This window comes from Sylvia atricapilla, chromosome 18 (genome assembly GCF_009819655.1).
Source record: "Sylvia atricapilla isolate bSylAtr1 chromosome 18, bSylAtr1.pri, whole genome shotgun sequence".
NCBI lineage: Eukaryota > Metazoa > Chordata > Aves > Passeriformes > Sylviidae > Sylvia > Sylvia atricapilla.
The window spans coordinates 5,148,070-5,172,791 of NC_089157.1; the positions used below are offsets into that span (position 1 = coordinate 5,148,070).

Sequence of the window (24,722 nt, forward strand, 5' to 3'; positions counted from 1 at the left end):
TAAACAGGAGGTGGTACAAGTTTGACAAGTCTTGAGCAGGTGATAAGATCGTGAATTAAGTTCGCTTCTCAACATGACACTAACAGAATACATAGACTGAAAGCTTTGTCTGTGTTGTCCCATTACACGTGTTTTTCTTTCCACGGGCAAGCTGAGTCTGACCAGTTCACTGTTTCTCTTTTCCCCAATGGTGCTTTTGTGATATCTGATGTTCTATCAAACTACTTTATGTGTATTTGTATATACAGACATAAATATCTTCAGGTAAAGGAAATAGGGAATGTGATAAAAATGGTAGCTTTAACAGTGTTTCAGATTCCAAAATACTTATGACAGGGGCATTTCTGCTTTACATTCTCTGTCTTTTGCCAACATTTCAGATGTCTTCTGATGGTCAGAATTAAGATAACAGAGGATCATAATCTTCTTGTATTTTCTTTCATATGGTGTCAGGATCATATTAATTACTTTGGCTCTGCAGCTACTTTTGGTATCAAAATCAACTATCAAGATGATCTCCTGAAACAGATCTGTGCTGGTGTGGTGAAACATTTACTGGAAAGTCACTCCCACTTACCATTTGTGAAGGTGTTCACATAGTACCTGCGACCCTGGGGAGACATGTAGCTCTGCCAGCCAGGGGGAAGGTGCCCGTTCAAGGTGTCTTCTCCTGGCTGAGGAGTTGCCTTTCGGGGTTTCTGCTGAGAAAAGAAAAAAAACAACAACTTATTAAATCAATATCAAGATAATGTAAAGTCTAACCAGACACTCAGCTGGAAAGAAATGATGTCATTTGGCATTCTAGAGATTCTAATACACCCAAAGAATTTCAGTCTATTTCTCCCTTCATCTGTGCTAGCTTCATCCAGAACATAAAGCAACATTGCCTTGAAGAAATCACTTTTTGGGACAGAAATGAACCCCTCTGTATTTAATGTCCCAAGAGAAGGTGGAGCTGTCCAAGAAAATGACTCTAATTGAGCAGTAAAATGCAAAGCATGAAATGATCAAGTGTCTGAGAAAGACAGGCAGGTATCTGGCCCTCCTTTACCTTCCCATGCATATATCAGTGGGTCAAAGCACTAATCATGGAGGTGCTGCCACAATTTATTTTACAGGGGCACCATCACCTGAACCACAAAACCAAACTCTCTCCCACTAAGCTCCATTGGGTAGCACAGAATACTGGAACAAATCCTGGGACAGCTCCTCCACTGTGGCATTAATTATCCCCTGTTGTTGTTTGCAAAAGCACACTGAAGAAAAGTAAACTCTGCAGTGTGGGAGTGTACCAGCTCCACGAGAATACAGCAGCAGGTTGGTTCCCTCATATTCCCTTTATGGATATCTGGCCTTGAACATAACAAAGATAGACCAGACTATCTCTGCTGTGCACAAAAACCTCATAAAGAAGAATCTGGGGTAATCCAGCCCTGGCCACTGTTTCAGAAGATCCAGATTTCACATATTTTTGCTGCACGCTTGCTAACACCTTCTTTCCCTTCTGGAAGTGAAGCCCCTCCATTCCCACTACCCCTACTTCTTAGTATGCTCCTACAGTGATTCCATGTGCCAAGCTGGTCACCATTAAGCTCACTTCAGGGGCCCATGGTACTCCTCCACATTGCAGAGTCAGCAGCAGTGTCCCGAAAGGACAGACATTAGCAGTTTGCTTAAGGGAAACTCTGAATCACCCCAACATCCTTTCAGTCACATTTGCAGTGTTGCTTCATGTCTCTCTGCTGGACTGCAGGAAAAGCAGAGGTCTCTCCCAGGTGAGTGCCATGGCTGCATTATTAACCAAAGGCTATGCCAAGAGGCAGATGTGGATGGTATACAGTAAACACCAGCAAATGTTGGATGGAAGCAGGATAAAAAGCAAAGTTAACACAGTGTTTCAGCTGTAGTCCCTGCCAAAATGTGCATAATTTTAAAAAGCATATAAGCATTATGCTTTGCAGTTGCTAATTCTATTTTTTGGTTACTAATATTTCTACCTCCGCTTCTGATTTTGCCAATCAAGAAGTGCTGTGAGCACAGTGGTCTCTATCAATGACAATCAAGAGGAAATTTCAGCACTGCCAAATGCTGAAGTTTTTGGAAACAACTGGGAAACAGTTTTCTTTTATATGCATGTATTAGGGTTTAACACCAGCCAGCAACTCAGCACCACATGGCCACCCACTCCCTGCCTCCCACCCCTGGGATAGGGAGGAGAATCAGAATAAAAAGTAAAATTTGTGAGAGAAGAACAGTTTGATCATTGAAATAAAGTAAAAGATAATGATAATAATAATGATAATGACGATAATAACAAAGAAAACAGGAGGAAACAAAAAGAGAGAGGAATAAAGCCCAAGAAAGACAAGTGATGCACAGTACAATTGAACACCCATACCCAGCCCCTCCCTGAGCACCACCCAGCCCCTCCTGGCCAATTCCCCCAGTTTATACACTGGGCATGATGCTCTGTGGTGTGCAATATCCTTTTGGACAGTGTAGGTCAGCTGTCCTGGCCTTGCTCCCTCCTGGCTCCTTCTGCAGCTCCTTGCTTGGCACAGCACAGGACACTGAGTCCTCCATTTAGAGTGAGCACTGCTGAGCTCCAGCTAAAAAATCCGTGTGTTATCAACATTATTCTCAGAGTGAATCCAAACTCGGCACTGTGCCAGCTCCTAGGAAGAAAACTAACTGTATCTCAGCTGAAACCAAGACAGCATGGAGTATGTGTGGATCTCTTCCCTTTGTTTTAGACAGGAATGTGACTCAACTCACTATTAGGCAGGACTTATTCCCCCCATGGAGACTGCAGAGGAAGTTCCACTGAATGCTGGGACCACTTCTGTGTTAGAACCCTAATTGGTCCCAGTGCAGTCCTTCCCAAAAATGGGACTCCAACTCCTACAGCAGCTTTAGGGAGAAAGAGGAACTGAAAATAGCATAGGGGAGGAACAGAAGAAGAAACAAAATTTGACTTCATACAGGTTTCCTCACCACTCTGCCCTCACGGAATCACCAAGTGGTTTGGGTTGGAAGGGACATTAAAGATCATCTCATTCATCCCCCCTCCATGAGCAGAGACACCTTCTACTATCCCAGGGTGCTCCAAGTCCCATCCAGCCTGGCCTGGAACACTTCCAGGGATCCAGGAGCAACCACAGCTTCTCTGGAAACCTGTGCCAAGGCCTCCTCACCCTCACAGGGAAAAATTTCCTCTTAATGTCTTAATCTCAACCTACTCTCTCTCAGTTTGAAGCCATTCTCCTTGCCATATCACTACAAGCCCTATACTTATCATGTAGGAGCCCAGGATGCTCTGGCATAGGAAGTGTGGGATGATGAGATCTGGGATAGATACACATGAGCCTGGCCATTATAATGCACCACAGGTTAAATACCTCATAGTTTAGGCATGCTCAGCAAGCCATCCTTTCAGAAAAGAGAGTGCCAAAGAGGCCATCGTGGGTAGCACATTGTCCCTTTTCTGCCAAAACAGGAGATCTGAGGAAAAGGAGAGATTTTCTTCCTCTCTTTTCCTCTGCAGACCCAACCCTGTCCCTGCCAGGGCATCTGCAGTTCCTTCTTGCATCAGCACAGTTAAACCAGGACGGTGTTTGCACACCTACGTGGGAGGAGTTTTGGTTACCTTGGTATGTGATGACAATCCTGGCTGCAAGGGCAGGGCCATGGGACTGCACAGGGAGCAGAGGTGACTGGCAGATAGAGGCCAGCTCCACACCTGGCACAGCTCCACACCTGGCACAGCACCCACGGACAGGCTTCAAAGCTCCCCCAAACCCAGCTCCCACCAGGCCACCCCTCTTCCCAGCCACATGGAAGAAGGAAAGTGCTTAGAGGTACCCATGTGTAGATGCACTCTCTTCTTAGATCACCAAGACTGGACTATTACTTTGATTTCTTTTTTCCTATTTTAGAAGAATATTTGCTATGATAGTTTCTGAGCACAGTAAATCACAACAGAGGATGTCTGCATGGAGAGACAGTTCCCTATCAGCAGAGAGCATTGTAAACCAGCAGAGAGAGCAGCAGGCAGGGACTGGAAGTTGAAGAAAAGCTCAGCTTGAAATCAATCTGCCAGTCATGAGGATAAGTATCAAGGCTTACCGGGGAGCTGTACACTTCTTGGGGTTCCTCCATCAAGATTAAGTGTCTCTTTCTAGAAGTTCTGCTTTATTCAAATAAAGAGAAAAAGGCAGGACCCTGACACCCCTGCCCCAGCAATCCCTTCTGCTTTCTAAACCTTCCAACTCCCACAGCTCCTTTGAGCTCAGAAATGTTCAGGCCACTCCCCTGACTGTCACTGCTGGAAGTGTCACCAGCTGCTGTCACCATGGTGGTGGACAGGCAAATCTAGACCCGGAAAGGATGTCTGCAACACATGGTCGAGGAAACAGGAAACCTGAACAATGTGAGGAGTGAACGTGTGACCCCAGTGAAATCCTCCTCCATCTGTATTTGATGCCTGGAAAAGGGATCAAAGTGTCTCACAAAACATTAAAATTCAGCAGCACAAGCACTTCTCTCCCACGAGATTTCTTAGGATCAGAATTCCATGTAGCAGGGGAACATACAAGAGCCAGCCACCCAACAGGTCTTGTTTTATGTGACAAGTAATGGTTTTTGTCTGCTGTCAGCAGAAACACAGGGATGGAATTCTCCTGATAAATGCACAGCAGATAGGAAACAGAAATGAGCAGCAAAGGGCACTGGAGCTCTTCAGCACCAAACCATGAGATAGAGAAATGGCAAAGGCAAGCATGTGGAATAAGAAGAGATCTATGGGGTTAACTCACCTAATCCAGGACACCAACACTGACAAGAGGCAGAGAGATTTGCTGTTTAGGTCAGAGCACACAAACCTGACCATTCTCTGTGCTTGTTCCCCTGCATCCATGGACACTGGGATGTCAAGAAGACGACAACGTGTGTGGGCCAGAGAGCCACCTCACAGCACCACAACCCTGAGCAGGAAATACTGTGTCATCTGTGTGCTGCTGTACACTGATGATCTAGAAGCGTGTCTGAAGAGAAGGACAACTGGATCAGACATCCTGGATGCTTCATGTGAAGAAGGGCAGCAGCCAGGCCTGCCTGTCAAAGCCCTGACATTTTCCATCTGGCTAGGCCAGCTCAGAACAGGGCAGCACAGCCAGCAGGGAGAGGCAGGTGGGTGCCTCTCCCACTCTGCCTCTTCTGACTTTCTGACTGTTTTTTTTTTTTCTTTTCTTTCTTGGTCTTCTTGATCGAGTTAGCAGCAGCCCAACTCATTCTGTTCCTTTGGAAAAGCCCTTGGCATCGTAATTCTGTCCCAGTGGTGGAAAAAAAGCCAAAGAGGGTTTTATGCAGCAAAGTGAGGCAACAGGGAGTAACACACATCAGTTTAATCCATGATGACTCTGAGGCAAGTTCTGCCTTGCTCAATAGAGGAAAATGACTTCCTATTTTCAAACTGCAGGAAATCCCCATTCTCCTTCAAAGAGGGATCCTGGGGAGGAAACATCTGTGTGTTGACAAGCCTGAGCTCCCTGAAGATGTGTGGGCTTGCACAGTGCTCCAGCAGAGCTCAGACCAGGGGCAATTCCCAACACAAAATCCCAGGGAAAGGAAAGCAGAACAATCCCAAACCCACAAGTTCAGGCCTCGAGAAACTTGATCTAACGCCGAACAAGGGGTTGGATCAGAGACCTTCAAAAGTCCCTTCCAATTTAAATTCTTCTGTGATTTTATGATCCTGTTTCAGCAGAGCATGCAGCCTTGGAGCAAATGAAAAGGAGCCTCTGGCTGCAGGAAAGGGCTGGAGGGCAGCATCAGCACACTCACCTGCTGCTGCCACCTGTGCAGTCACACTTGCAGACCCAGCAGCACAAGGAAAGGCCACAGTGCCCAAACAAGCAGCTGCTCTGCAGGGCTGGAGCATCACTGGTGACAGAAAGATGTGCAAACTGTGGAGGGGAAACTCCCTGCAAGGAACAATGCAAGGACACAGCAGGAATCTGCCCCAGAACAGCCTCTGTCCTGTGGGGAACAGCTTGTTCTGCACCTGACAATATTGAGCTTATCTCTCTGTCTAACTGCAGTTTGTGTGACCACTGAGCTTGGAAAAGGTGTTTGTCATAGGGTGTGGCTCAGAAAAGGCAGAACCACAGAATGGTTTGGGCTGGAAAGGACCTCAAAGCTCATCTCATCCCATCCCCTGCCATGTGCAGGGACACCTTCCACTGTCCCAAGCTGCTCCAAGCCCCATCCAACCTGACCTTGGACACTTCCAGGGATCTAGAGGCAGCCACAGCTGCTCTGGGCACCCTGTGCCTGTCACCATCCTCAGAGTGAAGGATTTCTTCCTAAAAGCTTATCAAAACCTGCTCTGTGTCACTCCAGGCCCTTGTGCAAAGTCCCTCTCTAGCTGTCCTGGAGCCCCTTTGGGTACAGGAAGGTGCTGTGTGGTGCAGTTAGAGAAGTGGGGTCTGTGTTTGGCTTCACTGATGCCTGTACCAGGCTGTGCCCTGCCTCAGGAGAAGGTCTGGGACACCCACAAACCCCTCGGCCCTACCCACAGCCCCTCTCTGCCTCGTCCTTTGAGTCATTCTGTATTTTGTTCATTTTTTATGCAATCCTTCTTGCTCAACATTTGGTTTCCATGGAGTCACATACACTGTGTGAAACAGATTTATATATAGAAAGTGGAACGGGTCATATGATCTGTCCTGGTTGTCCTGGCAACCAGCACAGCTCCCCTCGGGCTGAATAGGATGGCACATTCTGCTGGGGACAAGTCACCCTCCCTGGGTGGCCCTGCCCGTGCCACTGCCCTGCAGCCCTGCTGTGCCATTCCTCTGCTCTGGCCCTGGCTCCAGCTCCTGTGCCACCAGCCCTGGTCCCCACAGAGGACAGTCCCCTGCCTTTGTTCAGTGAGAGCATCTCAGAGTGCTGAGGTTGAAGCTGTGTGCTGAGCTATGCCCAGATTCCAGTTTAGCTGGGCAGCTCTCATTTCTCCCGGTATTAAAAATCTACCTGCGCTAATAAGTTTTCTCTGTGCCATGCCACTCTGCTTCACTCCTTCTTCTTCCTAAAAAACTCCTGCATCTCCATTTCCTTGGATGCCATCTCTGCCACCTTCCCACCAGCTGATGGTGGCTGTGACCAGGAGAAGGGGTGGCCAGCTCTGCCTTATCTCTGCACTGCTCTCTGTCTCGTTTGGCTCTGGAACACAGTGTGTGTGCTTCCCACCCAGCTCTGCCTGGTTCCCAGCCAGATCCATAGCTGCCAAAAGCCTCCCTTCTCACCCACCCAGGTCCCTGGCTGTGCCCAGGACTTTGCTTTAATGTAATATACATGAAAAGCACTGTGTTAGCAGAGAATGAGCCTTCTGGGACTAGTATATTTTTCTCCTTCAGTACCATAAATGAGGAGAAAACAAGCTGTTTCTGAAGGGTACATGACCCAGAGAGACAGACTGGGTGATGTTTTCTGCCTCGGTGCTGTGTGAGACACCAAAATGTGTGGGAAGAGAAATGCTCTGACCTGTAAATCCCATCCTGACCCCTTCAAAACAGGGGCTGTCAAACCAGAAATGAAAAATCTGAGTATCTCCAGTGCAGCTCAGCCCTCTCCCTTCCTTCCCAACATGTGCCTGGTGCACAGAGCCATGTGCCAGACTGGGAGAAGCCAGAGCACTGAGCTGCAGCTGAGCCTGGCCCCTGTGGTGGTGACGTGGGACTCCTGGCACCAGGTCTGGTCCAGATCCTGCCACAGACGATGCTCACTCCCTGGAAAAGCAACGGCTCAGGGAGTGCTTGGCAATAGCAATCCGCGGGTTTTGGCTGAGGAGGGAAGCTGGGCAGGTGTTAAGAAGTAGGAAGCATAAGAAAGATGGCAGGGTTGAGATTCAGTGTGGAGAAAGAGCATTGGGAGTGGGGTCCTGATTTGAAGAGCGTGGTTAGCAAAAAGACAATAAAAAAGCCTTTGACAGCAGGGATTGGGGAGTGGCAAGTGAACAGGAGGGTGAGAGCAGTCTGCGAAGTACAGCCCAGCTGTCAGCCTTCTCTCCTCTTGCTCTGCCTGAGCTCTGCTCCCTTTCCTGTGCTCCTTTCTCTGTGGGCTCTCAGGGGGTGACAGCAGTCAGCACTTCATGACAAGGGTGCAGAGATCTGGCACTGAAGGACTAACCAAGAAGGGGGAAATGAAGTACCACCCTCTCACCAGGTGCCATGGACTGTGGACAGCCAGATGAGAGGAGTGTCTGTTCTGAGATAGCCCATCTAGAACACAGTGACCATGGCTGCATGGACACTGTGTGATAGGATAATGTACCCACAGGGAGCTCAGGAATCACCCCCAGGAAAACACACAGGTTTTTTTTCTATCTATGCTAACAGACAAGTCACTTAATGGAGAAATCTGTCCAATTCCCTTTGAGCAGCTCCTCTCCTTGATCCATCTGAGCCATGCATGGACAGGTGATAGACACACTGACACTGGACAGGAAAAAAGCTGTGGGTGACCACACTGGGCAGCCACAAGGAGCTGGCACTGCTGGGTGCAGCTTCCACAGCATGGCCCTGGAAGGCCAGTGAGGGGTCAGCAGACAGACTGCTGTGATATGAGGAAAAATTTCTTCACCAAAAGGGTGCTCAGGCATTAGGAGAGGTTGTCAAGGCAAGTCGTAGAATCACAGTCCCTGGAAGTGCTCAGGCAATGGGCAGATGTGGAGTTTAGGGACATGGTTCAGTGGTGGACTTGGCAGTGCTGGGTTAATGGCTGGACTTGATGATCTCCAAAGGATTTTCCATCCTTAGGGAATCTGTGATTCTATGAAGGACCCAGTTCCACACACAATAGAGCAGAGAGGAACAGGAAGAGAACACAGAGGGACAACTACGGGAGTTGACATAACCTTATCCCACAAACACAAAACTCTGTGCAGTCACCCTTGTGGTAAGAGCCATCAAGCCCTTGGGCTGGGGTGAAAACCATCACACTGAGCCATGGGAAAGGTTCCCTAGATCATGGACTGATAGAGAGATGCAGGGGAAGAGGTATTCTACAAGATAAGGGGTGATTAGGGGTAGATGGTCAGAAGGAAGAAACAAAGATGAGGGAAGGGATTAAACCAGTGAAGGGTAAGAGGATTCAAGGAACCAGTTAAATAGGCAGCAGGTGATGACATTTGTCTGTCCATGCCCTAACTGATGACTGCAGTCTGTCCTGTCTAAGAAACAGGTATTGAAGAGAAAAGGGGCAGATTTTGGCATCAACATGTGGCCTTGGACGCCCCTGTGGGAAGTCAGCATATGAACCACCCAGAAGTTAAAAGTCCAGGGAAAGAATGCCAGGAAGGACTGGGCTTATACCTCTTACCCATTCCCAAGCATATCTATGACCAATTACCTCCCTGAAACACAGAGCAAACCCTCCAAGCAGCCAGTTTCCCTGTGGGAGTCAAGGAGTTTTTCTGAATTAGCTTTAGTCTTTTTCCTTCTTCCCCAAAAGAAATGCAGAAGTTAGCACTCTCCTATTCCTTTATTTCCTTTCAGCACCAATGTTTCTTGCTGTTCAGAGAGTTAACATTTGGAATCTCATTTGCTAACCAGCAGAGTGGGTATAGGCTCTGGAGGTCCGGGCATGGTTCAGCTGCCAGGACACAGCCAGCACACTGAGTGCCCTGCTTTTTGGTCTTCAGAACTCCCCTTTCTGTCATCAGAAAATGAAGCTATACTGTGTCCCTACCACAATATCTCAAATAAGAGGATGTGGCCAGCTGGGACAAAGCTGATTTCTCAGATCCAGAGCTGCCATGAGCACAATTTCAGAGCTTTCTATGCAAAAGCTCTGCAGGCTGCTGTGTCAAGTCAGCCCACTCCAATGTGACAGAGTTTGACATGAACTGCTTGAGTCACAGCTCCATCCCCTCAGTGGGAATGGAGACCCAGAGCTCTGCCAGAGATTGTCATGAGCTGGCCCTCCTGGATACTAAGACTTCCCCAGGCAGGAGTTAACCACACCATGGCTTGGTAGGGTAGGAATGGGCAGAAGAAGGTGAAAGATGGGGGATGAGGCAAATGCCAGCCCTGCAAGAACCCAGGGCTGGATGTGTCCTGTGCCAGGCCAGCCCAGGAGCAGGCAGAAGCCCTCCTCCCTTTGCTATGGAACCTCCAGTGCTCCAGGAAGAGCTGAGGTGGGACCTGCAGGTTGTGCCAGGAGTGGGGAATGGCTGGAAGCCCTGGCCAGCAGCTGGGAATGGACACTGACCCTTCTCCTGACCAAGGGCTCAGGGCCCTGCAGGGCTGAGCAGGGGGTGCGTGGTCACCCTGGGACTCTGTAGGCGCCAGAGAACATCAAGAGACCCTGGACCCAAATTAACCACTGCAATGGCTATGTGGACTGTAAGGCTGTAAAAGCCCAGGGATTCCTTTGCTCGAGGTCTCCCCCAGGGCTGTTTCTAGCACAGTATGACTCAATTTTTAAGTTATTTTTTTTTCCCAAAATTGGATGCTTGAGATTCTGCTGTGGGAAAGTTGGAGCAGAGTTTTTTTACAAGCTTCACCCTCCTCAGGAGGGATGTGCCACCCCGTCTCTGACACCAGCATCTGGTAGGAGGCAGAGAACCAGGGCCAAGTACTCTGAAGGGCTGTGTTGTCCAGGGACAACAGGGCCATTGTTGAGTAAACCTTGTACTGTCAGAGTCACCCCCAGAAGCACAGAGAGTCACAAGCCCAGAGCAAGCCAGCTGCTTGTCTCCAGTTTGAAATGACCTGCTGTGGGGACCAATCCCCTCCCTGAGTGTCTGCAGAGAGTGGCACACCAGTGAGATGGTCAGAGGTCCCAGAGGCAGCTGGGGGCATGCTGCTTGCCCCAGGTGCTCTGCCCTGGAAGGGTGACTGGAAGCAGTTAAAAAAAGAAACTTCCCACAGATTGAAATTCACGGTCTGACCCCTCTCCCTGGGCTGTGGCGTGAAGAAGGGGGGTAGAAAAGTCACCCTCAGCAGGCTTGAGGGCAAACAAAGAGCTGGGCAGCGTGGCTGCCTTCTGGAATTCTTGTGCCTGTGAGTGCAGCTGGGTTTGGAGGAATGGAACATCTGGGAATAATGCCAAATGTTTTAATGTGGGGCCTCCAGCCTGTGCACTGCAGGAAGCCCAGCCTGACTGAGCACTCTCTCTACCTGCACTACCTTCCTGCAGCATCCTCGGCAATTCCAGCAGTTGGATGCAGTTCCAAACAATGCAGTTCCAGCATCCTCTCTCCCATCTGTGCCAGGGCATGTGTGCTTCATTTCTCATACATCACAAGGGTTTTAACAAGCCCCATTCTACTGCTGGGTTCTGCAGTTTCCCAGAAACAATAAAATCACTTGATAACAACTAATAATTAGTGTCCTTTCAGGAAGGAAGGGATTCTCCCATAAAATATAGATACTCCCACCCACATACACACACAGGCATGCACAGCAGAGCTAAGGCACAGCAACCTCAAACTTGCTGCAGTCATCTGCTAAAATCATGTATTTACTTGGAGCAAGTAATGTATCTATACGTTAGAAAAGCAAGTAAAAGCATGGCAGATCAGTTTCTGGAGATCTTGTCAGATCTCCAGAGCTAGTGTATTCTTCTTCTCATGAGAAGTTAATAAAAGGACATTCTGAAAGGGTCCAATGAATAATCCCAATAAATTGTCTGTATTTACCACAGAATCACAGAATGCTTGGAGTTGGAAAGGACATTAAAGCTCATCCCATTCCAACTCACTGCCATGGGCAGAGACACCTTCCACCAGATCAGATTGCTGCTCCAAGCCCTGTCCAACCTTGGACACTTCCAGGGATAGGGCATTAATTTATTTACCTTTAACTACTTTTAAAAAGGCTTAAATAATCTTCTGTCTTTAGGAAGAATGTTGGATGAGGTGCCTGAGAACCTTATGTTTAATGATCTGCATTTCTGATGATTTTATTGTAAGTGCTATCTCAAAATCCACGAAATTAAAACAAAATTGCAGTAGTTAGCTCAGATTCTGTTCCTGGCCCCAGGCCTTAAGCAATCTTTTGGCATATTATAGCTACACTTTCCTGTACTTTAAAAAGACATTTGCTTTCTCCTGTTGCTGTGGTGGAGCAGACCCCCACCCAACGTGACTGACCACTTTTTCAAGCAGTCACCTTTTATTTACAAACACCCTCCATTTTTCTTGAATGGCGTTTCCCCCGCAGAGGAAATCTGTTCCCTGGACTAAATGGTCCTCCATGACCAAAACTTTGGGAACCTCAGATGCAGAGAAAGCAGTGAAATGGCCAAGATACAAAGTGCTGCCAGATGCACATTCCTGCGCCCTCCCTTGTAATCTCTCTCAGGCGTGGGGAATGTGACTGTTGTGCCTGTAACCCCGCAGCACAATGCACTCACACAGACACACCGCCCCTGTTTTGTTTCTTTTTAATTTTATTTTTGCTGCTGCTACAAGTCTTAATAAACGAGCAAACAAACAAACAACTAAATAAAGCATGGGAGGAAGGCGATTCTGAGCACTTGGCATGCCTGAAGGAGGCTGCAGGAGCCCCTGCACAGAGCCTTAGCTCACCCTGCCTGCTGCTGTGGCCAGACAGACGGGCAGCCAGGCAGACAAACAGGCAGATGGACAGGCAGCACTGCCCATGTGCCATGTGCCCATGCCTGCTGGCAGGACAGGGTGGCACAGGAAGGACAAGGGACTTTGGGGACAGTGCAGAATGCTTGGTGCCCCTTGCAGCTGGGGCACAGACTCCTGCCAGGCTCAGGAAGCAGGGAGAGCCCCACTGACACAAATTCCTGCATCTGCAGCTTTTTTCCAGGGAGCCCTTCCCTAAGTACGGCAATGTGGGGCTGCCTTTGTACCCTGACAGAAGGCTGAGATGTCGCTCAGGAAAATCCTCCTTTACCCCAGGCTCAGCGACTCTGGAGGTTGCTCAGACATGACCACACATATCTCTGCCTGGCTGCCTCAATCCTCTCCAGCAAGGTCTGGAGAGCCACATCAGAGCTGTTGGCTGGGCTGACATCAAGGCCAGCCAGTGTGTGTGACATCCAGGTAATGCAGCACCCTGAAGAAGCCCTTGGTGGGCAGAGCAGCAGAGGGTCTCCAGTGCTCTGCAGGAGCCGACTGGTCCCCTCTTCCCCGTGCTCCTGGAAAAAATTGAGCTGGTTCTCATCGATCCATCAGCTCTCTGCAGCTGCTGTCCCCTCCCCAGCATTCCTGCACAGTGGCTCTGCTCCTTCTTCTGGCCTTTCTGATTTGCAGGAGGACACAAGCAGAGGACCTGTGTGGTTCTTCCACATGCAACCTTCTTCCCAGGACTGTAATGCGAGCAGCCATTTCACCAGACCAGGCAGTCCTTGATGAAGTGAATGCCTCTTATCTCTGGCTGAAATTAAGGGGTTTGTTCACATTTCCCTTTTAATTAGTGACCTACCTCTGAAGTAAAAAACCTGTTTCTTGTCCTCACAGCTGCTGCTCCTGGCCCTCTACATGCTGAAGGGAGTTCAGATCTCATTTGCCTGCTTTAGGTCTTTTTAATAAAGCTCTGCCATTCAAACATTTCATCTGAGAAGGAAAATATTCAGGACACATTTGTGCAGTGAAATTCATTCAGTCCAGGTCCATATGCAACAATAACATTTAAGGCAGCACATGGCCAGTGGTGGGGAGGACTGCAGAGATGAGGGGTGGCAAAGGCAGACCTCAAGGAAAGTGTTGAGACAACAGTGGCAGCTGAGCAGGAGACCTGCTGGTGGGAGATGACCAGCTGCAGATGGGTCAGATGCCTGCAGAAAAAAAAATGGAGCAGGCAGAAACACACCAATTCAATATTCAGCTTGGAAAAAGTGCAAGTGGGAGAAAACAGCCCAGAAAAAAAAGCCAGCAGGGGGGGAAATCCCTGGAAACAGTTATTGATGAATTTTAATTTGTCCTGTGCAGTAACTGAGCATCCTGCGAAGAACACAATGAATGTCACTGGGTCACCTCCACCCCTGCTCTTTTCCCAGTCAGTCTCCTATCCCACTAACACTGGTTTAAAGAAGGTGATGAATAAACTGCCTATTTTAAAACTGCCTGGCACTTTAATCCCTAGGACTATCCTGCCAAGAAGATGCATTTCCAACGTGGTCCAATGTGACCTGCTGCATACTCCACATTGATCAGACCACACTCTCAAAGTAGATAAAGAAAATATATTGCTTTGATTGCTCTACACCTAGCAAGTTAATCTTGTTTATGAAACTGGGCATTTTGATATCTGTCCTCCTCCTATGTCCATTACAGCACATAATTACCTGTTACTGCATCAGTGAATTTGAATAATTGCAATAGGGAAACAGCACAAGTCATTGGGACTGGGAAGCCTTTGTGCTTGGCACTAGGCATGTAAGAGAATGAACCTTTTAGATTGCTCTTAAATTAAAAAAAGCTGCCAGCTATTCCTATGACAAGTACAGAAGTGTAGGCGCAAAAGGGAGATAAAATCAGCAGAAAAGCATTAACAGTAACAGGAAATACTTTATAAATGTATATTAAGAGGAACACTAAGTAAAAGAACCAGCTGAAGCTCAGCAGAGGAAAGCTACCCATGAATGACCGTGTTCAGGATAGTCAACATAGTGTCATTTATTAATAAAAAGTCCTCCATCATCAAGAGAGGTCAGAAGTGCAAAGATTTCAGCCTGCAATAGGGAAAGAATAAGTTGGAGAACCCTGAGATTGACACACTTCTGAAGAACTGGCTCATAATTCTCAGAGCATTTGCTAATCTTCTCCATGGAAAATCTAGTCCAAAAGAAAAGAAAAACCTAGAAAAAATTACCTCAACAGAAAAAGAAAAAAGTAATTTAATACAGGGCAGGAATAGTGAATGAAAGGGGAGTGTCTCAGATATGGCATCAATCTGTTGAAAAGAAAAAGGATGGTTTATAGTCACATCCCTCTCAGGAGAGAGAAAATTTAATTTAACTTGCAAAAGGGAAGGTTCAGGATGGAGGTGGTATCAAAGCCACAGTAAAGGTTGAACTTCTTCCAGAAAACACCAAATAACTATTTTTAAGGAATGATGTAGGTATTATTCAGCCTTTCTGAAGAAAAGGAGTGAGCCTGTGGCAGGAGTACAAGGTTCACATATGTATCCTCGGCAGCTGTTTCCAAAGATTACACCATGCTGACATTCCACTGGGAGATGGATTGGAATGGACACATTTGATATGAAAATAGAAATATTATTTAAAGTATGACATCATGTATTAGAAAGAAAATAAAATCTAATAGGAATAATCTCATAATCTGATAAGAAAATGCTACTTAGGAAAGATCAACACTTGGAGCTGAAAGTTAAGACTTGGGGTGGGGATGATACAATCTTTCTGATGGCATTCACAATGAAACCTTTAATAATACTGCCACAGCGAAGGCGCTGCCTGGCCACCCTGCACCACCTCTACATCATTACCTCAAAGAGGCATAAAAAAATCATTCCTAGCCTTTAAACCCTCTCCACAGGAACTTCTGCAAGCTTTTGCATGTGAATTATGGTCATATTTGCAGCTGAGGTATTTTGAAGCCTGGGACTGCAAAACAAAAATTAAATCTAGAGAAAACAAGAAAGTTCTGTTGAGTGTGCCAATCCTATTCCACTACTTTAGATGAGATTTTTAAATCTGTGGGGGTTTTAAGTCATATGCTTTCATGAAAAAGGTAGAATTCCATTTTGAATCTAGACTTTACATAAAAATAAATGGTCATACATTTCCAGATCATAAGCTGCTACCCTTGTGAAGAGCAGGAAAAAACAAGTATTGTGGCACAGCTTTTGGTACAGCTAATCCAGGAGTCATGGAAACACTCTCTTGATATTACCCAGAGCACCAAGCTCCTACAGGATCCCTTCTGTCAGGAGCTGGTCCTGCCCAGGGCACCTCACTGTTTGTGCTACTTCCCTTCTGAGACTTCCAGTGAAGTCCTGGGGAACCTCTCTGTGACACCTGTGGTCTGCACCCAGCTGCCTGAACACTTGTGCTGGGCTCAGACAGATGCAAGGTGAGGGAAAAAAAAAAATCTGGGAAAATTTAATTCAAAGCCAAGAGCCGCTTTTTGGGCTGTAAAAATCATATTTGCACCTCCCTGCTCTGCTGCAGCAGCCTTGTTTGTGGAGGAGGGAATGGGGAGGCTGAGCACAGCCCTGCATTTTCAGGCAGGTCCCACCTCCTGGACACCAAACCTTGGCCTCATGCCTGGGAAAGAAGCAGGACGATGCAGAACAGATGCTGAATTCAAACTCCAGATTGATAACAACACCCTCAGGCTCCTGCTCTCTGACTTAGCAAGAGAAGAACAGCTTGGCAAGACACGAAAACTACATCTCAGTGCAGTTCCTTGTGGGGATTGCCATACAGCCTGTTTGAGCATATCCACAGGCAGAGCTGCTCTGGTCTCTTGCCTCCACTCGACTGCAGACCTCAGCTGAGCTCTCTGATCACCAGGGAGGAAAAGACAACCCAGCTCCTTCAGCCTTGACATCCGAAAAAGCACTGGGAGGACTGACCTCAGGAGTTTCCCTTCCTCAGTTGGCTGTAATTGGAGTGTTTCATCTTTTTGAAATGAGGATAAACTTGTTCTTTGCTGTCTGCAGGACTGAGAAGTTCCTGCCCCGAGGCTTCTCACCTGTCCATGCTGGAACACTACAGCACAAACAATCCTTGAAGCTTATGGGAAACCTGCCATCCCCCTGGACACCCTGTGCTGGCATTTCTAATGGTTCCCTGGGGCAGCAGGATGGTCACACCACAGCATAGCAGCTCCCTGAGGAAGTATGTGGTGCTTGACTCCGTGCAGAGAAGAAACTGCAGCCACATCTATTATTTTCTGCCCCTGAGCTGCTCAGCTGGCACAGTAGGTTGGTTAATCCTCCTCTCCTGGAGACTAAAATGAGCCAGTGGACACCAAACACTCACAGCCCCATCAGGCACAGAGGCTGCCAGGAGGAGCCCTTGCTCACCCCATCCCAAAAGTTTTCCACTGGTGAGCTCTGGGCAGCTCCTGCCAGGCATCAACCAACAGTCATCCCCTCTGGAGAAATCTCCTGCATCATGTGTACAGAAGGGCTGGCCAGCTCTGTCAGGAGGTGGAGATAACCTGTTAGAGCAGCACACCCACGTGTCAGTGACCAGGCTGAGGTCTGGCTCTGGTGCCATCTCTAACACCTTTCCCCCATGTGCTCAGACTGTTCTAGCCCCCATCCAGAGAAGCACACAGCACATTCAATATTCCTGGAGACCAGGCTGCTGCAGGCACAGGGGAACAGGGCAGGCACTGAGGTGGCTGACAGCGGGGTCTGGCCCCTCTGCCCACCCTCAGCATCCACTCTGAACAGGTTCTGGTGCTCAGTGGCCTCGGGAGCTCAAACCACACAGAAGCCAGGAAAACACCAGCGCTGAGAGCTGGACCAGTGCACGGAGAGAGGTTCAAGAGGGCCTTCAGGGGGCTGTTGCTGAGTGCAGATGGGGTTAAGGAGGCAAGAGAGGGTTTAAGGGGAGCCCAGAGCAGCTCAGTCTCTAGCGTTGCCATGTCTTCATCTGCCGCAGCCCAAACATCCTTCACACAACTCTAAATATTTCTGTGCCTGCTGCTGAATTGGAACAGTCAAAGCTTCCCAGCAGCCTGGGATCTGCAGGATGGTTATGCCTGTGGCATCTGTGCACACTCTGCCCTCCTGTGCAGCCCCCACAGAGCCATGTCTGCCTTCCCATCCTCACTGGCACTTCAGAGGGGTCAGCAGTGCAGTGCTGCTCTTGCTGCAGCAGCTCTGTGCTGTTCATTCCAAGTTCCTGTAATTGACTGGATTAAGGGGAAAAAAGAGTTGGGAGGATTACAGAAGGAATTTTTTTTTTTTTGGTGAATTTTGCACAGCTGCAGGATCTCACCATGTGAAGTAAAATAAAACCTGTTTTATTTGAGGGGAAATCTGAGAGGTTATCTTGGGTTTGGCCTCACTCTAGTACTTGTCTTGCATGCTTAAACATATTGAATCTAGTGCCCAACTAATCACACTCTGCTACATAATGACAGCACACTTCAGTGTATTATTTTCCTCAGAATAATACTGTTTAACAATATAGAGAACTGAAACTACGCTGTAACTTGTGGTTGTTGTTCCTCAGGCTGGGCTCCTGAGAGAGGAAACCTCTGGAGCTGAAAGATATTTTCTCAACATGCGCTGAACAAAAGTAGCAAATGTAACATTTCATGATCTCCACTGAAAGAGAAAAGTCTTTAGACAGGAAACAGGGCTGAGATCAAAATTAGTGTTACAGGAATAGCTTTCAGATCTGGCCTGCTCTTTTCTGGGGTGCTGTATTTAACTCCTTCAGCTGAAGATAATGCCTTACTACTGCTGGAGCTGTGGCCTAGCAGAGAGAGGGGAAAATGAACAACAGTGAAGAATTCATAAATTTATGAATACATATATTTTATTTAGTTATAAATAAATTCCTCACCTTGAGAAGAAAACCTGGAAGTTGTCAAGAAAGGCAACACCATAAATCAAAGAAGAACCTTACAAGAGAGGAAAAAATTGTGTCCTATATTGTGATGAACAGTAATTCAATTGTACTCCTTAGGAATGTTCTGATAAGACAACTGAGGTAGTTATACATTCTGTGATAAAGAGAGACAGTTGTTGCTCTCCACAGAGCAGAATGAGACATCTTAGGTGTACAGACTATCAAAAGCCAAGCTGTAACCTTATTTATTAAAACTAACACAGGGACTACAGTCATTCTTGCTCATGTATTTCTGACCCTAGAATCACAAAAGAGGCATTTCCAGAGATTCACACCTTGCCCAGCAAAAAGCTGCTTTGTTCAGTGCACCCAGCTTTGTTCCACGTGTCACCACAATCACTGTGTGCAAACTTACAAGACTGTGATATAAAGACTTTGCTGAGCATCACTGGGTGGAGCCCTGTGATCAAGCTCTCTGACCTAACTGAGTAAAAAATGCAGCCAGAGTTGAAGCATTCAGAAGTTCTCAGCTCCTTTCCCCTTTCACGTGCTACTTGTGGTTGGTGGTCTCCATCTGTGGGTTCTCTGTCTTCAATGTGGGGCTCCAATGTGGCCAGCAGACCTCCTCTCCTACTCCACCTCTGAGATGTGGCAGTCCCACCTCCAAACTGACAAGATTTCAAGGAGGGAATCACAGACATCCTGTTTCAGGCAGCATCATGGTGTGCTTGGGGCACACCAGGCAGCACAGAGCACTGGCTACAGTGATCACAACGTGCTGGAAACAGTGATTTGCACCAGCAAAATCTCCTCCCCAGCACTGCCAGCAACTTGCACAGCAGAATTTGCCACAGTCCCATCCCAGAGATGAATTATGTTTCTGGCTCATGATGATGTTTCTGGCAAGCACTGAGGGAAAGCTTTGTGCCTCACCGAAGATTCATATTCAAGATTCATATTCAGCCTTAGTAAATGGTGCTGGTCAAGAGCAAGGGAGGGAGTCCCCAGACTCTGGGGCAGTGCAGCTCAGAGGAGCTCTGCACAGGGGTTCGCTGACTCAGGTTCATCAAAAAATTATTTTTCCAAAAGATGATTTAAACATGATTTCTTCTTGGAAATACCTGAAGTTCTGTTCTTCATTCCATAACAGACTGAGGTTATTCCCAGTCTTCATTTGGTCTCAGTTATCACTGTGATCATCAGCAGTCTGCAGCGCAGTGAGACAAGTCATAGGCTCTCTTCTAAATCTTGCTATTGAGAGTGATTACTTGGCCTTGGGTAATGAATTAGTCCTATTATACAGCAGCTGGCACAGGAGAAGCTAATCTGCTGCTCAGGCAGCTCATTACATGGGCAGGGCTGGAACTGCTCAGCTGTGTGCTGCACACACAGCCCTCAGCAGCATTTTTAAACTGAATTCTGCACACAGTTCTTCAGGACTACAAAACAAACTACATCTATCAAACTAGTTTCTGTCTGTTGCTTTCTGAGTTAAGCATTTGCTGACCCCTTGGAAATACAATTCCTCTTCTGTGCAATTTCTACATGGCACTTTGCCATATCTGTATCAAATCCAAACTCTGTTAATTTTTCATTCTCTGTCACTCCTTGCAAACTCTGTCACTCCTCATCTCCATTTTTCTCCTCCAAAATCCTCTGTACCAATTATTCTGTCTAACCCAAAAGCTCTCCAGCTCTGCCTCTTCTGTGACCAAATTCCACTTCTGTAGCAAGTGGAACTGCTCCTGTCCTGCACTCGCTTGTCACGGTGTGTCTGGCTTTGTGGTTTTGTGAAAATGGCTCAAGGAGGAGCCTTTCAGCACATGGCAACTGCAGGGTTTCATTCTGGAAACATCAACAAAGGGCTAAATAAGTGAATTAGAAAGGATCAGGAAGACAAAGCAGATCCAGGCAGCCAATTTAAAAGAACATTCTGAAAGTGCTTATAGATGACCACAGTAAATCTAAGCAGAATGACAGAATAAACTCAGTGGCAATGTTGTAGCCATGGTGGCATGAGAATCTGTGTATGGTACTCTTGGGAGTGCTGAGCTCTGCTGTTAGACCAACTATCACAGGTGTGCTTGTGAAAGCATAAACTCCTTTTATTGAAGACTTCCAGGAGAAAAGAAGCAGACAAGGAGTGAAAGAACTACTATAAAATATGAAACAGATAAACCAGAAGGCAAAGAGCAGAAGCAAAATGAGTCTTTCTCAAATCAAAGCTGAGCCACGAAGGTCTGGTTATGTGTCTAAGGAGTGATGATGCCAGTCACCCCTCAGACAATTCAGGAAAGTGAGAATTGTGTTATAAATGCATTCAGGTCATACATTATTGTTGACATCAGCTCTCTTAAGTCTTCAAAGAACAGGCAACAACACAGGAAACAAAACACACTGGGAATAAATGCAAAGTACTACATATGGAGGTAATAACTGAAATCCTGTTGTATTTCTCATGTCCCAAACAATGTCAAGCTCAAAGATCCCTGTTCCTTCCCTCAGACTTCCACAAAAGCTGGTCTTTTAGCAGCCAGAGAGCTGCTTCACGTTAACCCCTTCCGTGCTCTCCATTCCACTGCTGCATTTTTCTCAAGCAGCCTCAGAGCTGCTTGGCCTGTCCCTGGCAGAAGGGCTGTGAGGTGGTGAACAGGAGCCACAAGCAGTGCTGAAGTGCCAGGAGGGACACTGCAGGTGCACTAAACAATGACATTTAACTCTGAGCTAACGGATTTCAAGGAAATTCTTACCGTGATTCCAAGTAAAACATAAGGGCAAGTTTGGGAATATCAAATGAACAGCTTGATACTTCTGATTTTGTGCCTCTGATCCTTCCCCACTCTCACACCTTTCTCCCTTTTACCCACTGCTGGACTTGCTGAGAGTGAGAGTGCATTTCAAAGATGAAAATCCAGTGTTTATGGGACAGCCTGATTATTCCAGACTTCACTTCCAGCCCAGAGGAGCTCCTGCTTTCTCTCTCTGTGATGGGCTAGGGCCTTGCAGCTTGCCCCTGCTTTGGCATCGCTGGGCAGGGCAGATCTTCTGCAGCTTTCACATCTGCTGTGTCCCTTCTTTGCTGAAAATCACAGAATATCTCATTGGAGCACTCTGTACAACATCACATACCTTCCTTATGGACCTTGGTCTCATCCATTTTAAAATACAAAACCCCAGGTCCTCCCAAGGCTTATTACTTCTAATTACCTGTTATTGAGGGGGTTTTCCACACTCCAAAGAGAAGCAAAGAACTGGTGGATACAGGCACACGAAGTGATAGCCAGCAAAGGAGTTAAAGTTGGATAGGTTTTGTTCCTGGAGACTGCAGCAGCAGAGGCCATTCCAAGTGCCACAGAGCTGGGAAAGCCCTGAGAGATCTGTGCAGTAAATAAACTCGGTGCTCAAACAAACACTGGAAGACCACGGTGCTTTTGCTGCCAGCATCACAGTGGGAATATCTGTGGCTCAAGAACAGTCTGCACAGTCTACTCTTACCAACCACGAATGTAGGAAAAATGCCAGACAGGTCTCAAACTATGTCAAAGAAAGGTTTTCAACCTTTGTATCTGCACCTGTTGAGGAGCTCAAAGATTAGTGACCAAAGTCATCTGTCAGTCAGCCTAAATTAACTCCGAAGTGCCTCATGCTGATGACTGAGTACTGAGGGGACTGCTCACAAATGCTGACAAAAGTGGATGTTAAAAGACACTGGCCTGTTCTGCTGCCAGATATACTCTACAAAATGCAGAGTGGCAGCTCCTGAGTAACCCATGGCACCCCTTTCTGGAATGTGCCAGCAAAAAAGCAAACCACACATGTACTAGGCTAGTACAAAAGCTATTTTGATAGCGTGATGTGGAAAACTGGATTACTAGTACAAGCAAAAAGCTTTCTCTGCTATTCCATATGCCTGTAAAAGGATTGCTCCCCAGGGCAGTCACCACAGCAGGTACAGAGAAGGCCCCCACGGTGTCTGTATCCCAGGAAAATGTGCAGCCTGCTCTCTCCCTCAATCACAAAGGCACTTCTGCAGCTATGACAGGTATGCAAGGGGCTCTCCTAACCCTGTGCTGCAGAGGCTCAGCCTGATCACCTGCTCTGCAGGTACAGGACAAACCTATCAACAGCCCTGCCACATACCAACCCTGCACAGCAGCTCCTCTCAACAGGTAATGTTTTACACAGCGGCGTGACAAAAAATTCCAAATATGCTAAAGCATACTTAAAATTTTCAAGACAAACACTAGTTGAAGCACAATCTTGGAAAACAGTGGCTGAGCAAACTGTTGGCCCTGGTTTCACACTGTTCTGCACAGTCAAGGGCTCATACCAATAAAAGGGAGCACAAAAGGTAATTAAATATGGCAAATGACCCTTTGAAGTGACATGAACTAATGACAGTGTGCAAGGCACAGCATGGGGACCACCAATTCCATTATGCTGCTTTCAGGTTTCCCCAGGTCCTCTGTCCCTCTGTAAAGGGACAAAAAGAGCTGTGCAGGTTCCTGGAAATGAGCACACAGGGAGCAGCCACTGCACCCCAGCCCAGCTTTTGGGTGGCTTCAGCAAACCTGCCTTGCACAGGGAGCAAGGCACAGCGCAGAAGTGCTGGATGCTGAGAAAGCTGCCCAGAATGAGTGCTCCCTGGGAGTGTCAGAAATCGAGAGACAGAAATATCAGTGCCTTATGTCAAACACTCCAAGACACAAGTTAGTAGTGGCTGGCTCCCTTTGCTCCCGATGGGGGGAACAGGATGAACACAGGCAAAGTGAGAAACTCCTGCTGTCCTGAGTTGTAGCGTGGCCACAATGAAAACAACTTCCCATCAACACACCCAAACATTTCCAAAGAGAGATACTGCCTGCTGCTGTTATTGTGAGGCTTCTCCAAAACAGACAGTGTCCTATCTTTGGGATAGCACTTGGTGTCAGCAGTCAGCAAAATAACGAAAGCAAGTCCTGAGAACACACTCAGACACTTCAGATTCTGATAATGAGCATTGGGGCACATTACTGATAATAATGTGCTTCAAGAGCACAAGCAACCATGGAAGATAAGGAATCATGGAGCATAAAACACAGGCTTAATCTGGTTTGTTAAATGACCAGTTAATTCTATCTGGTCATTTATTATCCCACAAATAAAAGTGAAGTAAGTAAAAAAAAACAAATTCCATCAAAGCTGCCAGAATTTTCTGGTCTTGATTACAGAGCCAAATTTTCCATTTTGGACACCAAAGCAAAGCTTTGTTTTTAGAAAATAAGTATCTGGCATCTTCTCATTATTCCTACCGTGTCTTTTTAAACTACATGCAGTATAAAGTGCTGTGTGGCACATTCAGCACCAGTGTTTGTGGCACAACACTCAAGGCACTTAAGGTGCATTTTTCACCCAAGCTGGAAAGTGAGACTTGAGTTCCCCATGCTCACTGCTGCAGAAATCACTCTTGTATTTTCCTACAGGATATGTGCCCCATTCAGAGCACAGAATGAGCTGGAAATTCTTTAGGGATCAAAGCAATCTTCAAGTGAGTCTTTAAACGATCCACATTTTTCATGGTTGCTCTATATCCACCCTTAAATTGCAGGTGCACAGCAGCTCATTTAATCTTGCACATCTAGAAGGCAGATGTCTGCAGGGAGACTCTTTTTAGACTCTTTCTGTAATCCACAGGCCATAAGAGATACTCCAGTTTAAGCTGTTCAAACTGGAAACTTTTTCATCTTTTAGCTAAGGAGAAAGGAAAAACATCCTTTAAAATTCTGCCCTATGTAAGGCCATAGTGACAGTTCTCATCTGCTAAAGAAGCAGCAGATATGAGCCCAGTTGCTGCAATACCCTAACTTGTGCAGGGGAAAGAAGAGTTCACAAAAAATGCCACAGTTGTCTATTATGACCCTTCCCTTCACAATTTTTGGCTATTTATGGTACCATTCAGTTTTTGCATTTTATCTGTAACTTCAACAGTGTGAGACAATTATCGCTAGACGGATAACAGGGATTGTGAACTGCAGCATCACATCCCCTTCACATTCTCCTGGGGCTTCAAATTCCCTCAGAACCTTGATTAAAGAGCCATTTTCTGGGAGCAAAACATAATTTCCTCACCCTTTTATATTTGATTTCATTCACATTTGCCAGAAATATCAGTGGTCAGATGATCACAAGTTTCAACTCTAAAAAATACA

General features: G+C 46.9%; 1 protein-coding gene across 2 annotated transcripts in view; it reads right to left on the bottom strand.

Annotated features, from left to right (window-relative positions):
• The window catches only part of GAS7 (growth arrest specific 7), a 76,111-nt gene that overhangs the window by 44,516 nt on the left and 6,873 nt on the right, over window positions 1–24,722 (bottom strand). The window contains exon 2 of one of the 2 annotated variants that reach the window (XM_066332126.1): window positions 578–698. In XM_066332126.1, coding sequence (XP_066188223.1) covers window positions 578–698 — 121 coding nt within the window. Of the gene's footprint in view, window positions 1–577; window positions 702–24,722 lie in introns of both variants that reach the window. The other variant, XM_066332125.1, reaches the window with a different exon arrangement.